At 36.0% G+C, this 14,662-nt stretch overlaps 1 protein-coding gene across 9 annotated transcripts in view; it reads left to right on the top strand.

Annotated features, from left to right (window-relative positions):
* LOC18442343 (Transcription factor jumonji (jmjC) domain-containing protein) overlaps nt 1–12,459 on the top strand; it is a 49,391-nt gene extending 36,932 nt beyond the window's left edge. For 4 of the 9 annotated variants that reach the window (XR_016057430.1, XM_088869356.1, XM_011628002.3 and 1 more), the window contains 2 exons: nt 545–615; nt 12,169–12,459. Coding sequence is in view for 8 of the 9 variants with exons in the window: in XM_088869356.1 (XP_088725482.1) it covers nt 545–615; nt 12,169–12,196 (99 nt within the window). In the remaining variant the exon portion in view is untranslated. Of the gene's footprint in view, nt 1–544; nt 616–8,334; nt 9,077–12,168 lie in introns of those variants that run through there. The other 5 variants (XM_020672239.2, XM_020672236.2, XM_088869321.1 and 2 more) reach the window with 2 other exon arrangements.
* Nucleotides 12,460–14,662: the final 2,203 nt, after the last annotated feature.

Below are 14,662 nucleotides of genomic sequence, written 5' to 3' on the forward strand. Positions count from 1 at the left end.
TGGTTATGTTTGACCTATATTTGGGAGATGGATCTCTAAATTTTTTTTTATTGCTTATCAAAGTTATATTTCGCCTGAAGTGAAATATGATATTTTTGCTGCTAATATGATTTTCTTTTGAATAGGAAAGAACTGCTATTAATTGATATAGTGATATTTTCTGGCAAGTAAAAGGGGAGGACCAGATCATCAGTTATTGAAATATTAATAATCAAACATCAAATGTATGGGAAAGTATACTATACATCAGTGTTCTATGGTGTTATGGTACATCATGGGGCCATCTGTCATCCAGTCCCGATGATGGATGGTGGAGATTTGTTGTAGTCCCCATTGATTGATGGTGGATGCTGTTATGGCATACCATATAGCATATGCTGGTGGTGTATGTTATACTTCCCCTCAATGCGCAATCAGAAACTAGTGGTTCTCTTTATTGACAGCAGGTTAGAACTTGTTGACCTTTTGATGCTTTAATGGGAATGAGTAACTGATTCAATTGTTTGCTCATAAAGGATAATGGGCTAAACTTCCTTCTGCACAGGTGAAGAAGATGGTTTTATACAGTGTGAGTGCAGCTGTTAGAGAAGCTCGACAGTTGATCACAGAACTCAAGTACGCTATTGTTTCGATTGTTACTGTAGCATCCTTTTTTATTGTTGCAATTCTAGAACTTTTTGGTGCATCCTTAGTTAGCTGTGCAAGTTTCAGATTAATACTAGTTATTGATCTGCTTAGATATGAACTATGCACTCATCAACAGAACAAAGAAAGTATGATATTTGGCTTTTCTGTTCACTAATAGTTCTCAATTGGTATCTGATATGCAAATTAGGAACAAGGTATCTTATAAGTGCTCAAGAATTTGTTGGAAATTGCTTCTTTCTATATTGACATCTCAAAAGCATGTGCTCATGTTTTGTTTTGGATTTTGTGCACTTGAGAGAATAAAGAGCTTGCTTCCAGCATGGACAAATATAAATTGATTTCATTGTGCTTTGTTAGAAGTGTGACCATTGTCTTCTTTTAAGCTCCTTTCATATTTGGGCATTCAATTTATTTCGCCTCTGTATCCATATATGGAGGTGTCCAGGTAAATGTAGCCCGCATTGTGTTATATGCTGAATTATGATTCCTTTTGTTTTGGAATTGGATTTGATGCTTTATCTTGGACAAGTCGGAAAATAAAAAATAGTATGACTAGACTATCCACTTGATGACACTTCTAGATGCCTTATCTTGGACAAGTTGGAAACTTGAAAATAGTATGACTAGACTATCGTTATCCACTTGAAAACACTTCAAACATGCACAGAATTGTTCTCATCAGTATGTATAACAAATTTACCTAAAACACTTAACAACTCCTGACAACTATTCAAATATGCAGTTGTTTGCTTGCAGACTTGTTTTGGCTTCTCTATGTATTGGCTTTAATATGCAATATCATCAAATGAATCAAGGACATGAATTATCTAGAGTTCTTGTTATTTAGCATATCACTGGTAGAAGTATACAACAAGTTGCACAAAGTGTAGACACATATATACATAAAGGAAAGTCGGCATGTGAGAATCATGGTGATCTTATGGGCTAGGGAGTTAGTTAAAGAAGAGGACTAGAAAGAGAGAAGAAAGAAAAAATTGAAGAGATATCAAAATGATCTCCTGTCTCTAAGACTCTAACTGTTCACTGCATTGAAGACCAACAAGAAGTCAGCCTCCGTGGTATATGGTGGAATGATATCCACAATGGACTTCGCAGAATCAAGTTTTCATTCATCATACACAATGAAACCTATTGTGCTTCTAGCCACTTGAAAATGTTGAGTGAATCAACTTCCACTTCTAAGGGGCCCGAGCCAATGAAGTGTGTCCTGAACTTTTACCTTAGAGATTCGCATATTCCTATCAGGCCAAAGCAGGTTAATTGCACTATGGAGTTACATATAGACCTAGAATTTGGGGGTGTATGCAATTCTCAAAGAATAAACCCTATAGGGGTTTGGGGCTTTTTCCTCATTCTTACTATCCTCCATATTTTGCGAAGTATGTAATGAATTTATGTGAGGGTGAAGGCCTGAGATGCACCCTTCTTTGATATTGGTGAAGTTGTACAATGTCAAAATATGAGTTCTCAAGTGGACTAGGCTGATTGGGGTTAGGGCTGTAATTGGCTGGGACAGTCTGATGGGCTGCAGTTGGATGCCCAAAATGGTTCGCGAAGCTTTGTAGGAGTGGCAAATTAAGAGGCCTTGGCTATAAGGCCCAACAGGCCCTTGTTGCATTGTTTCATGCTTTAATATTTTTCGCCTCTTTAGGATTCGGGCACTAGCTTCACCGATTACAACGTTGGTAGATGGAACACTAAATCCTAGACATGAATTCTATGCTGACTCAATCCATGTTGACTACTTTATTTTTATTTCTCTTTTTCCATCTAGGCATTGTGTCCTGCCTAGGATCATCATCGTCGTATGTGCCTTATCCCAACGATTTATGGTCGGCTACATGAAGCATGTTCCCACATTCATTGGATCAGGATTCATGATTGGGATGTGGCATAAATTTTTTATTGGCTGCCAACCTAACACAACCCTTTTCCTTTCTCATCTAGGCTTGGGCGATGCTCGGGATCAAGCCTAGATATCACGGGCTGGACCTTTTCCAAGTCCAGACCCTTCAGCAATTAGAAAGGCCTTGGTTGACCTTAGCCTTGTGCTTGGGGCCTTAACAGAATCCGAGATAGGCTCAAGTGCCTTGTCCCAGTCACAGCCCGTCCATGCTATCACGATTAGACCGGCCACCAAACCAGCGAGAGGTGACGTCGTGCCCTAAACGGTTCGACCTCCAATGGAACCGGTTGGATTGGATTTTCAAAAAACTAAATAAAAAATAAGAATGATAGTTTAATAAGTATAAAATAATATCAATGAAAATGCCCAACTTTGTTTACCCGGTCCGACCAGTCAAAACCAACTATTCCAATTGACAAAAGCTGACATTAATTTTGACTAGTGTTTTGCTAAACTTGGTTTTTGGCTTTAGACTAGACTAGCCAAGGCAATGGGTGGCTGTCCGATTGCTTGGACCAGTTTGGTCTTGATAACTGAGCAGCTTGTTGCCATGTTGCCTGGCCTGGTCCGGTTTTATTCTTCAATTTGCAAAAAGCTCCCCAATTGCATACCTGGTTGAGTGAGAATTTTTTCAGAATTTTTTTTGGGTGGTTTAGTGATTGGATTAGTGCTTGGGACCAATGCAAAAGCCAACACCTTAACCAATGAAGACCAAGCCTAAATTTTGCATACTTCTACCTTTTGAAAATATAAATAATGCAAGGGCCTGATCGGCCTAAGGGTATTGGCTCTGGCCTGGCCCAATGAGCAATTCGATCTGAGATCCTAGGCCCAAGACAATAGCACTACTTAGAATAGGGGATGCCACCCTTCGCTAGCATTCTAGGATATTTTTTCAATGGGGAAGGATTGGAGCAGGCTCTTCAAAGATTTTAGTCTAATTCATTTTGATGGCAGCTTGAACTTAATGGAAGGATCGAGGGGATTACATATGGGAATCTGTTGGAGAAGTTCTTTCCTTAGAAGACAGTTCAATTTTCAATTTCGTTCTTAATCCATTACGATGGTTGGGACACCACACTATTATGATGTTTCACAATTGATGTGGATTTAAATTTTTACTCTGATCGTGGTGAAAATTCAATGTTTGCATATGCTTACTGAGATTGTGAGCATGATGTCTTGGTGATGCCCAGGCGTATGGAAGATTTAGAATTGGTTGCATAGATTTTTCATTTTAATTAAATGATTTATTTGAGATTTTTATTTATATTATTTATTATGTTTGGTGTTTGGGTTTTCTAAAATTGAGTTTTCTATGTTTCGGATTGCCAATCAGTCCAACAACTTGCTAATCTGATTATGATCAGCTTACCGCTGTCTAATCTATTTTATAGGCTTAGTTAAGCTGTTGTAGGGATACTCTCCTGTGCAAGAGTTTAGGGGTTGATGTGACCTGTTGAGATAGATTTCATGGAGTTTTGGTTCTTATTTCAACATTCGAGTGCCCTCTAAAGAATGCTGTTCTGCAGAATTTTATTTGGGTGGTTCATAGGTAGGATTTGAATGTGGGTGTAGTGTTGCAGAAGTCAACACCTTAACCAATCAAGCCCAAGCGGAAGTGTGTTTAGCAATTTCATGCAACCATACTAGAGTCGTGTTTGTTCAGGCTGATAAACAATAACCTGTTGAATTGCTTCGGTTTTCTTTGCTTTGCTTTGGTTTTTGACTGACTCTGTGTCTCAACATTACAAAGGATTTTGCTTTAGCATGTCCACACTTGGACTTATCATTCCTTTTCACCCTGTCTCGGTTTTTTTTTTTTTAGTTTGTAGTTTTTAGTTCCTTCACTTTGGCAAGCCGAGGAATGGGTCTCTCCGATAATCATAGGCAGACTCTTGAACTTGCAAAGGGTTTTGAACTTGGGGATTGAATCCATATTTGGTTGCTCACGTTGGGTGTCACTTGGGTGCCATAATGAGGCACAGTGACGTGACCCAAACGGATGCCATTATTGTGAACAGGTTGAATAAAGAAACCAGCTTGTCACCACATCCAAACGCCGAAGAAAGAATTGCCCATGCTTGGACATAAAATCCAATATTCTCACCCTTATGGTATTTTGGAGGTGGGCCTCGTCGAAACCATGCTTCTCTTAATTCTTGAAATTTCCTCCTACTACTAGTATTTTTCAACCTTGAATGAGTCTCTTTCTTTCTTTATTATTCAAGAGCCACTTTTTCCATGTTCGTGATGCCTATTGAGGCTCCTTAGCATAGGGCATGTAACCCAAAACTGATAGTGGAGAATCAAAACTTCAAATCTTAAGATGAAAATTTTGCACACTACTTTAGTGATTAGAGAGAGAGAGAGAGTAGAATGGGCAAGTAAATTGCTCTATTCCCTTTTTTAAAATCTTTTCTTTTGATACTACTTCTCGTGGAGGGGCCCTAAACATTTGATACAAAAAGCAGAGAGAAAATACTTTTGAGTCAAGATTCAAATCCTTCCCTTACAAAAGCTAAAACATATATGTGAGTTTGTCTCTTTCTTTATTATTCAAGATCCACTTTTTGATGTCTATTGAGGCTCCATAGCATATAAGAGTATTTAACCCAAAACTGATAGTGGAGAATCAAAACTATAAATCTTAAGATGAAAATTTTGCACACTACTTGAGTGATTAGAGAGAGAGAGAGAGAGAGTGAGAGAGAGAGAATAGATTGGGCAAGTAAATTGCTCTATTTCGTTTTTTTTTTTCTTTGTTTCTTTTTTTAATTATTTGTTTTATTACTAGTTCTCGTGAAGGGGACCTAAACATTTGATACAAAAAGCAGAGAGAAAATATCTTTGACTCTAGTTTCAAATCCTTCCCTTACAAAAGCTAAAACAAATATGTAAAAAATAAGAAACCTAGAATTTGAATCATCCCACAAGTAATCTTGAACCTAATCCCACCCTAATAGAATTTGCTTATTACCCTTAGATTCTCTAGAACAATTAAGATTGGGATACCCTATTCTTTACAAAATTAAAGACCAAACTAACCTTGATTTCAATTTCCCTAGGAACCAACTACGTCATTCCCTCAAGATTGAGGAGAAGCTCTCCTGAGCTTAAGGAAATCATTTTTTCCTGCTGATATTCATTCCGATTCAACTGGAAATATTCACCTTTCACATTGAACTTGCGATTTCTGAAGTTGATTCTATAAAGTTGGGGCATATCCATGACAAGTCATCTATTCTTCATGGACACATATGTCTGTTAGTATTTGACATGGGTACAGGATTCGGGATTCCTCATGCCACAAAGAAGAGGATTTGGCGACACGGCTATATTATGAAGAGAACCAATTCCAACAATGTTTTGATTGATATTCCAGTTTATTATGAGGAACTAGAGAATCAACTATGCCTTAATTGACAGAATTCACAGATACTAGATAGTTTCATAGACATTTCAAAGTTACACGTCCACTCAAAACAAAAAAGAATATCAAGTCTTTAAAATGATGCGACCAGTGGTTAACAAACAAGAAGAATCCAAAGAATCTATGTTGATATGTGTGTCAATACATGTTTGACATGGGTACGGCAATGAAAGAGAAGAATTCATGTAAAATAGGAAACCATAGAATTTTGAAAGATCGATCTTGATGCTAAAATCTTGTACTCGCTCCAAAACTTGTATTTGATGCCTTACATCCATATTGATTTATAGGATTATTATGCTTTGTGGGTTAGAGGTTGAATATTATGTTCTACCCCTTCACTGCACTCTTGTTCCATGTGTTGCTTTAATATGCTGAACACTTCTTGTACTCTGAAAACTTTTTAATATTTGATCCATGGGCTCCATGATTGGATCCGTCTTGTCTATACATGCTTTGATGGTGTCCTGCTGAACTAGGTCTTTCTCTAAGCTCTAACAATGATGCAGAGATAGAGAGCATGCAAATAGGAAAAAAAACACAAAAAAATATGATGGTGGGTCTGCTAGGGAACCCACACCAAAACAACTCTGTTCCCAAGACTCAAAACTATAATTCTCCTCTATTATTCTCTCATAAAAATGTTTACTAATTTATATAAGGATCAAATAAGGTTTAGTTGAGTCACAAGTAATACTTAACCCTCATCTCACCAAAAATCCTTTGGATGAAAAAGTGCCTTTACTTATTTTAAATGCATAGAATAAAAGAAGGATAACTTAAAATATTTATAGTCAAGTAATTTTAAATGCATAGAAGTGAAATACACATACACATAAAATATGTGGGGAACATGATTATATGAGCCATCAGCCAATGTTGTGTCGTATGATTTAGAATAAATCGTAGTAAATCTGCCAACATGTGTGGCCACTTTTTATGTTTATTTATTTTATTAGAGTTGGAATTTTGGGGACCGGTGCCATTGACCCAAGCACATAAAAACAAAATCTGATGTAGAGAACTCGAAGAAATATAAATAATTAGCAAGAAAGCATTGACGCAAGCAATTTTGAAGAATTTATAAGGCTCTCTCTCCCTTAGGTCTCAAGCTTTAATTGTCTAAGACAAAGTCATTTCTTTTCTTAAAAGAGGAATTCGTGAATGCCTTTCCAGCCCGTCCACACTTTTATTTATATTGAAAAATTATTGTTTTAGACAATATTTGTCCATATAATTAACTTTTGATCAAGAAGTCCTAATTTAAGTATAATTTGAAATTAAATTCTCTAACTTTAATTAAAATATCTAAAACATCTCTAACTGGTCCAGTAATGAAATGAATGAAAAAACATTTGAAATACTCTAAAAAACTAAAAAAAATCTTAACTATTTTTTATGCAAAGTACGTTTTGGAAGCCCTCTTAAGGTTTTCATCATCCAAATATGATGAAAATTAGGAAGAATCTGTCACTCCCAAAGAAGATACTCGTGGTTACTTATTGTACTTTGATCACCATCATCATTCTCCTCTGGTTGAGGAGAACTCGCCCTCAAGTTCAAATCTTCATTTCATGCACCTCCAAACCACGATACCTTAACAATCTCTATATGTAAAGGCAAAGCGGCCTTGTAAGCATTGTTGTTCATCCTTTTTAAAATCTTGACTTATGCAAATCAAGATCTGGTTGTTACAAAATTTTATTTTTATTTTTGTTGATTTTATTTTTAGAGATGTGGTTAGATTTTTTGGTTAGTTTTAAGAATTATATTTATTTTAGGAGTTACGGTTACGTTTTGTTTTTTTGGGGAAAAACTTCTTTTGTTATTTTGTTATGGTGTCTTTTATTTATTTATTGTAAGAGTTAATTGTTAGAAATATGATTAGTTTAAGATTCTTTGGGTTTATTTGATAGGCTATTTTTTTATGAGTCCGTTTTTGTTGAGTTGTTTTAGGAAGATAAAGCAAAGTACGTTTCCTATTAGTAAGCATTTGTTGAGTTCGTATTTTCTTTTTTTGAATAAACTCTTTCCTTATCTTTTGTATAAGGACATGGTTCGCATGATATGGAGACCACCTATTAAGATTAATGTTGAAGTGGTGAATTTCTTGTAGGGAGTTTTAGAAAGCAAGTTGTAAGTGTAAAAAAAAAAGAACACTTACAATGTATTAAGGGGTGAATTTTGGTTAAATGAGAATATTTGAGATAGAGAGAGAAAATAGTTGAGTCTCTTGTTTACTCTTGATGGTGTGTGAGGTCTCAACTACTTCCATTTGTGCTTCTTCTTGTTGATTGATTTTCACTTTTCTTATTTCCCTCTAAAGCACGGTGGATATGCCTGATAATTTTCAGCTGCGTCAAGTGGTATCAGAGCATCGATTTTTGTGAGATCGTAATGCTCATTGAAAAGGCATCGTGCTTTGTGGACGTGCTCAATAGGTAGCTATTGAGAATGAGCCGATCCGACTAGAGCGAGACATTCGGGATATAGAGATAGAAAATTTGAGAAGGCATGTAGAGAAGTTAACCCATCACATGGCGGAAAATCTCGTTGTAACACACTATGATGGTTGTAAGTCGGACGTTGTTTTCAAGAACCTGTTCTATGCACACGCTCCGCGTCGGGAGTCCCATGTTTGGGAGAGTAGATCATGGGATTTAGTTGATTTACATGATTGAAGGAGAACAAGGTTATTTTTGTTAAGTTCGTATCGAATATTGGTAGGTTGTAGATTGAGATTTCTACTAAATGTGATACGTACTTAAATGATGAACAAGATTTTGTAAGAGATATGATCTACGACGATGATCAAGATTTCGTGGTTGAATTTATATTTGATGAAAAAAAAAAGACTCCAAGGAGAATCAATAGGCAAAGCTGGTTCGACCATTGGATATAGTGCTCATCTCAGAGATGCACATGTGTTGTGTCCTAGGGATAAGCTTAAGCAATTTTAGCAAGTTCATGTGCCTAATATCGATCTTTTTCTCGAGGGTTTATCATTTTTAATACACAATCATTGTGTTATGATTAGTGCAAGAACCCATAAATCCCATGTTCGTGTTTATAATGTTCGAATTAAAGAAGGTTGCGAGGCTCTATTGAAAAAATTATCTTAACGCATTTTAAAACTTGAGGTCGAGTTTTATCCAACTAGGGAAGAATGATGCATATCAAGATTTGATTGCTACAAAATTTTAATTTTATTTTTTTTTATTTTATATTTAGAGATGGGGGCAGATTTTTAGGTTAGTTTTTAGGAATTATATTTATTTTAGGAGTTTTATATTTTGTTTTTTGAAAAAACTTATTTTGCTTTTTTTTTATGGTATCTTTTATTATTATTTATATGGTTCATTGTTAAAAATATGATTAGTCTAAAGATTATTTGGATTAATTTGACAAGTCTAATTTTTTTTTGAGATATATCTAATTTTTTTATGAGTCTGTTTTTGCTGGGTTGTTTTAGGAAGATGAAGCAAGTATGTTTCCTTTTAGTAAGTATTAGTTGAGTTGGCATTTTCTTTTTCTTTATTAAATTATTTCCTTATCTTTTGGATACGAACATGGTTCATGTTTAGGGGTGGCAATGGACCCGGACCCGACCTGGGACCTACTAGGTGTACCCGATATGGCTCCAAGTATGGGTCCAGCATTTGGACCCGACGGGTTGGGTCCGGGTTCAAAACTTGGACCTTAACACTATTCGGGTCTGGGTCCAACTGGACCCAACCTGTACCCATAAACCGTTGGAGATAAAATGCTTTAGTTTAAGCCATCTTCGTTTGTGTATATTAAAAATTGTATACAATAAGAATTCGTAGTCATCAGACAGCTTGAAATCTAATGACGGGTGATTGTGATCGTGTTGATAATACGGGTATATGATAATTAAAAACATGGAAAACATAAGAAGAAAGAAGCTCATAGTGAGAGTGGCAATCGGTGCAATCAGACCCAAGACCCGATGGGTATGGTTATGGGTCTAAAACTTGGACCCGAATACTATTCAGGTTTGGATCCATGTCCAACCAAATCCGACCCGTATCCAACCCATTGCCACCCTTATTTACGTATATGGAAATCACATATTAGGATTAATGTTAAAGTGATGGACTTCTTTTTTTGTATGGAGTTTTAAAAAAGTACGTTGTAAGTGTTAAAAAAAGTACATATAATGTATTAGGGGATGAATTTTGATTAAACGAAACGATTTGATGTAGAGAGATAGAGAAGAGTTGAGTCTCTAGTTTACTCTTGATGGTGCGTGAGGTTTTGACTCCCCATGTTCGCGCTTCTCCTTATTGATTTATTCTCGATTTTTTTTTCTCAATTTTGAGCTGCATCAAAATCTTATTCTAAAAACAAAGATGATGAAAATGCCTTAGCCCCTATTGGTGATTGAGCTCTGCCCATGCCGAGCCAATCTTAGCCAATCTTAGTGAAATTGGATGGTTGCATTTATTCCATTGACTAAGCTCAAAGTTCCAAAAGAATTTTTTCAAACTTTGTGACACTCAAGCTATCAAATTTCATATCGGATGGCAGCAGAGACAGGGGTTTTAAGTTAAATTTTGACGAGAGCTCTTTGGGTAATCCAGGTTTGATAGGCATTGGAGGTGTATTGTGTGACTGTTTTGGAGTGGTCATCTTTTCATATACTGGCCCTATTAGTTTAGCCACAGCTAACCAATCGAAGTTATTTGCTTTGCTCCAAGGTATAAAAATTTGTCTTTAAAAACCTTGAGAATAGATGTATCATTGAAGGAGACTCTTTGAATGCTATTAGATGGTACAAGAAAGAGATGCATATTCCTTGGAATCTGAGGTCTAATTGGCTCTCTACTTTGTTTCGTTCTGCCACGGCGAATTTCTTGGTTGACTCTCTTGCTAAAGGAGGGGCCTCTCTACCCGTTTTAGCTAGTTCTTTTGATGTAATTTCCTTTCGAGTAGATTTGCTTAATAAAGTATAGGATTAAATTTTATTTTAAGATTCCCATTGATCTTGGTTCAAGAAGTTTTGGCTTTGGGTAAGAGTTTCTTTTGTTTGTTGCGGTCTTAGTTTCTTATGTTTTACTTTTGCAAGTCATTATACTTCTTTTTGTTAAGTTTCACATTCGTAGTCAAAATTAGGTTCAATCGTCTAGTCCAAGATAGGAGATAGCATTAAGTGTCATCATATATTAGAAGCACATGCAAAGGACGTTGGCCAGACCATGTTTTGAGCATGTGATCGCTATGCTATGTAATACAAACAAAATTAGGTGAAAGCATAGACAAAAGTTGCCAAATTTAAGGCTCAATTGGGTAGGATATTCAAAATGGGGAGGCTTAGAACAACAAAGCCTATTTTAATAATGGAGATATGCAGGGGGCAAGAGAAGATGGTAGGTTCATATTACTGGAATGTAGGTACTTACCTCATATTTTGAGTCCTTAACACTATTAAAGAAAGAAAATGAGTCTATTTTGAACGCTAGAGAAATTGAATGTTATTAAATATCAATGTAATGTATAGTTCAATGTTTGTCGTGTTTTGTAAAGGATTTTATTTCAAACATACTGAGGATATTCTTATTTGGTATGTGTAGAGTTCAATGTTTATCATGGTTTGTACATGATTTTATTTGGGATCATCATTAAAGTTAGCACGGATTTTAAAAAAAATTATCACATGAGAACGAAAGTTGATTTTTCTATAGATTCGTACCAAATTTAATGGTAATCCCTTGGGATTTTATACACATAGATGGGAGAGGATCCTATAAGATCATTTCTCTTGTTTCGATATCTTGTATTGAAGATTATGAATTTTGATAATCGAATTTGTACAATTTGATTATGTAGGGCATAAGGGAAAGGGGAATCCTCTACGGTTATTTCTCTTAAGGGTTTCAAATTAGTTGGTTGTTATAGGGCAATGAAATACAAATGTATGATATACAAGGTCAAAAACATGCAAATTCTTGCGGTTGTTAATGCCCATTAGTAGAGATGTTATTGTAAGGGACTATAATGCATATTATAATGGTCATTTTCACTTTCTCAATAATGCCAATTTTCATATTTCAATCATTTTGCTATTTGACACATTAAAAACTTAGCCATGTTTCTTTGTTTTTGCTTTATTACTGATTGACTTTTGCTGATGTTGCAGGGACAAGGACAATAAAGTCAAGATTTAAGTTTGCAAACATATATATGATCATTTTGGTATTCATAAAATTTTGAACAAAAAAAGAACAATAATATAGTCCACTATAGTGGAAGTAGAAGAGTTTAGAGCCTTGTGGTCGGTGAATGGTGCGTTTGGAGATTAACGCCTATTTATGTTATTTATTTTTCTCTAAATGGAAACACCCAAGTACTTGGTAGCCCAGCTTGGGTCATCAGTATGTAATAATTTTCTATTTTTTTCTCCATTGTATAATAAGTGGCCTTTCTGAAATCTATTGAGATGATGAGCAGTTGTTTTTTTTTTTGTTGACAAGATTTTAGGTTTTATTAATCATTGAATGTGTACAATGTCTTAGAAAAATAACTTCAAAAATTGTTAGGGAATAAGACCATGTTATTTGCGGCTACTTATAAACATGTTGAAATAAGACTTACATATAAGCACAAAGGTCCAAGATTGTTGTCCATTTCCTTCTCAATTACCACAAATACCATGATACATGATTGCACCAGTTTATGAGCAGTAATAAATATTTAGTTGAAGATGTTCTAAGCATTGATCGATAGTTAATACGCATAAGGTGCCAACTAAAGTGGCAAATAGGACAATATAACGAAAGAAGTAAAAATGAGTAAGGATCCAAAAAATGGCGAGATTTGGGTTATCGCACAGGCTTCTAGCTCAAAATGAGAGTGGAGACAAATGCAAGGAGGGTGATTATAGGAGCTTGGAGGCCAAGTAGAGCACAAAAATCATGTGTTTTGACTGTAGAACCTCGGAAGCTCCTTGGATGGTAACTGGTTTGTTCTTTCAGCACTCCAAGAGAACTTCAAAAGGTTTCAGAGATTCGTGTTCTAAGCCATGGGGTTGTGAGTTTCACTTAAGATTCAATCAAGGTAATGAAGCCCTTATAATGTTCAAAAACCGATTTTGAAGCAAATAGAATAGTAATACAGAAATTCGGTAGGTTTAAGAGATCATTGAGGTCCTTTGAGTGATGGTCCCTAAAATCTAACCTATATCTTACTTGGGTAACAAATATTGTTGGCTAAAGATTCTTGGTATACCAATTCATGATTGAACAACGAAAACTTCCATAGAATCCAGGCTGCCTAGAACCCCAATAGAATAAATAGTTGTTTTAGTTTCGTGTAAAAAATTAAAATACATATTGAAACATTTTAATCCATAATTTCATAAATTTCAAATTCAAAAATCAAATATTGAAGTTTAAACTTCAAACCATTAAGTATTAGAGTATACCATAATCCAAACTCCAAACACTCTATAATCCATACACAGTAAAAACTAAAAATACGAAATATAATCCAAGATAAGACATTGACATTCATCATTAGAAAAATGAAAGAAAATAAGAAATAACACTTTAGAGTTGTGGGGCACATCTAATATCTATAGTCCGACAGGTGATATTTAAATCGATTTATTTGATAAAACCTTAGATCCTATCGAAATCACAAAAATCTAATATTTTTATGTTTAGCATAGGGTTTAAGTTTGAACTGAACATAGACCTCACTTTTTACAATCCTATTTTTATCAAACCACCCAAAAATGCCCATCAACTAGTCGCAGGGGTGGACCGCTTATTTTTACCGCCTAAGCCTGGGTGAGGTGCCCAAGCGCCCTGGAACACCTAGCGGGTGCTAAGGTGTACGTCTTCTTCTGAAAGAATGATCAGAACCACATAATGTGCTCCATCCACGATGAGGAAGTCCTAAGAAGAATCATGGGGAATGCAATGAAAAAGTCCCAAAAAGTGTGGAGAATATAAGTATGTGGGAAGAATATAGTATGGAACGTGTCACTTCACCAAATTTGGAGAGTTCAGGGATGCCTGAAAAGGCGCCGTCGGTTACAGACCATCATTCTCCCTCCTTTTGAAGCTTTGCCTTCCCCTTTCCCAAAATAACCATATACACCACACAAGAAAGCACAAAGGCTTTCTTCAAACCCCGATTTTCAGGCTCTTCCTCTCCTATTCCTTTGCATCCACTTAGCTTCTTCCAGTAAATAGGTATCAGAGCTGGCAAGGTTTTATTTAATGAGGGAGAGATTGTTACCTTTTTTGGAAAAGAGTCATGGTACGTCCAAATCTCTGAGCCAACATAGATGCTCCCACTTCCAGAAGAGAAAATTCATCTTAATGTGACAATGAGCAAATTAACAATCCAACTCCCACAAATGCTTATACTAAAGAAGCACTTGGCTAGGGCCTACCTTGTGGCCAATATGCCTGATCTTCCGTCCATTCTGAGGGACGACGCTACCTCCTCTTTAGAGGGAGCCTCCCCAAGTCTAAGAAGTGGAGGATAAGCAATGCCTCAAGGGTCACAGACTCATGAAATGGTGGGGGCAGACGACATGAATGTTACCTTTCATGGCTCAACAAAAGCAATTTTGCTGAAGACTCTAATCGCTCATGCTAGAGAAGCACTTGGCCAGGGCCTAC

Source organism: Amborella trichopoda, chromosome 1 (assembly GCF_054954075.1).
Source record: "Amborella trichopoda isolate Santa Cruz 75 chromosome 1, AtrichopodaSantaCruz75HAP2 v2.0, whole genome shotgun sequence".
In the NCBI taxonomy this organism is placed as follows: domain Eukaryota; kingdom Viridiplantae; phylum Streptophyta; class Magnoliopsida; order Amborellales; family Amborellaceae; genus Amborella; species Amborella trichopoda.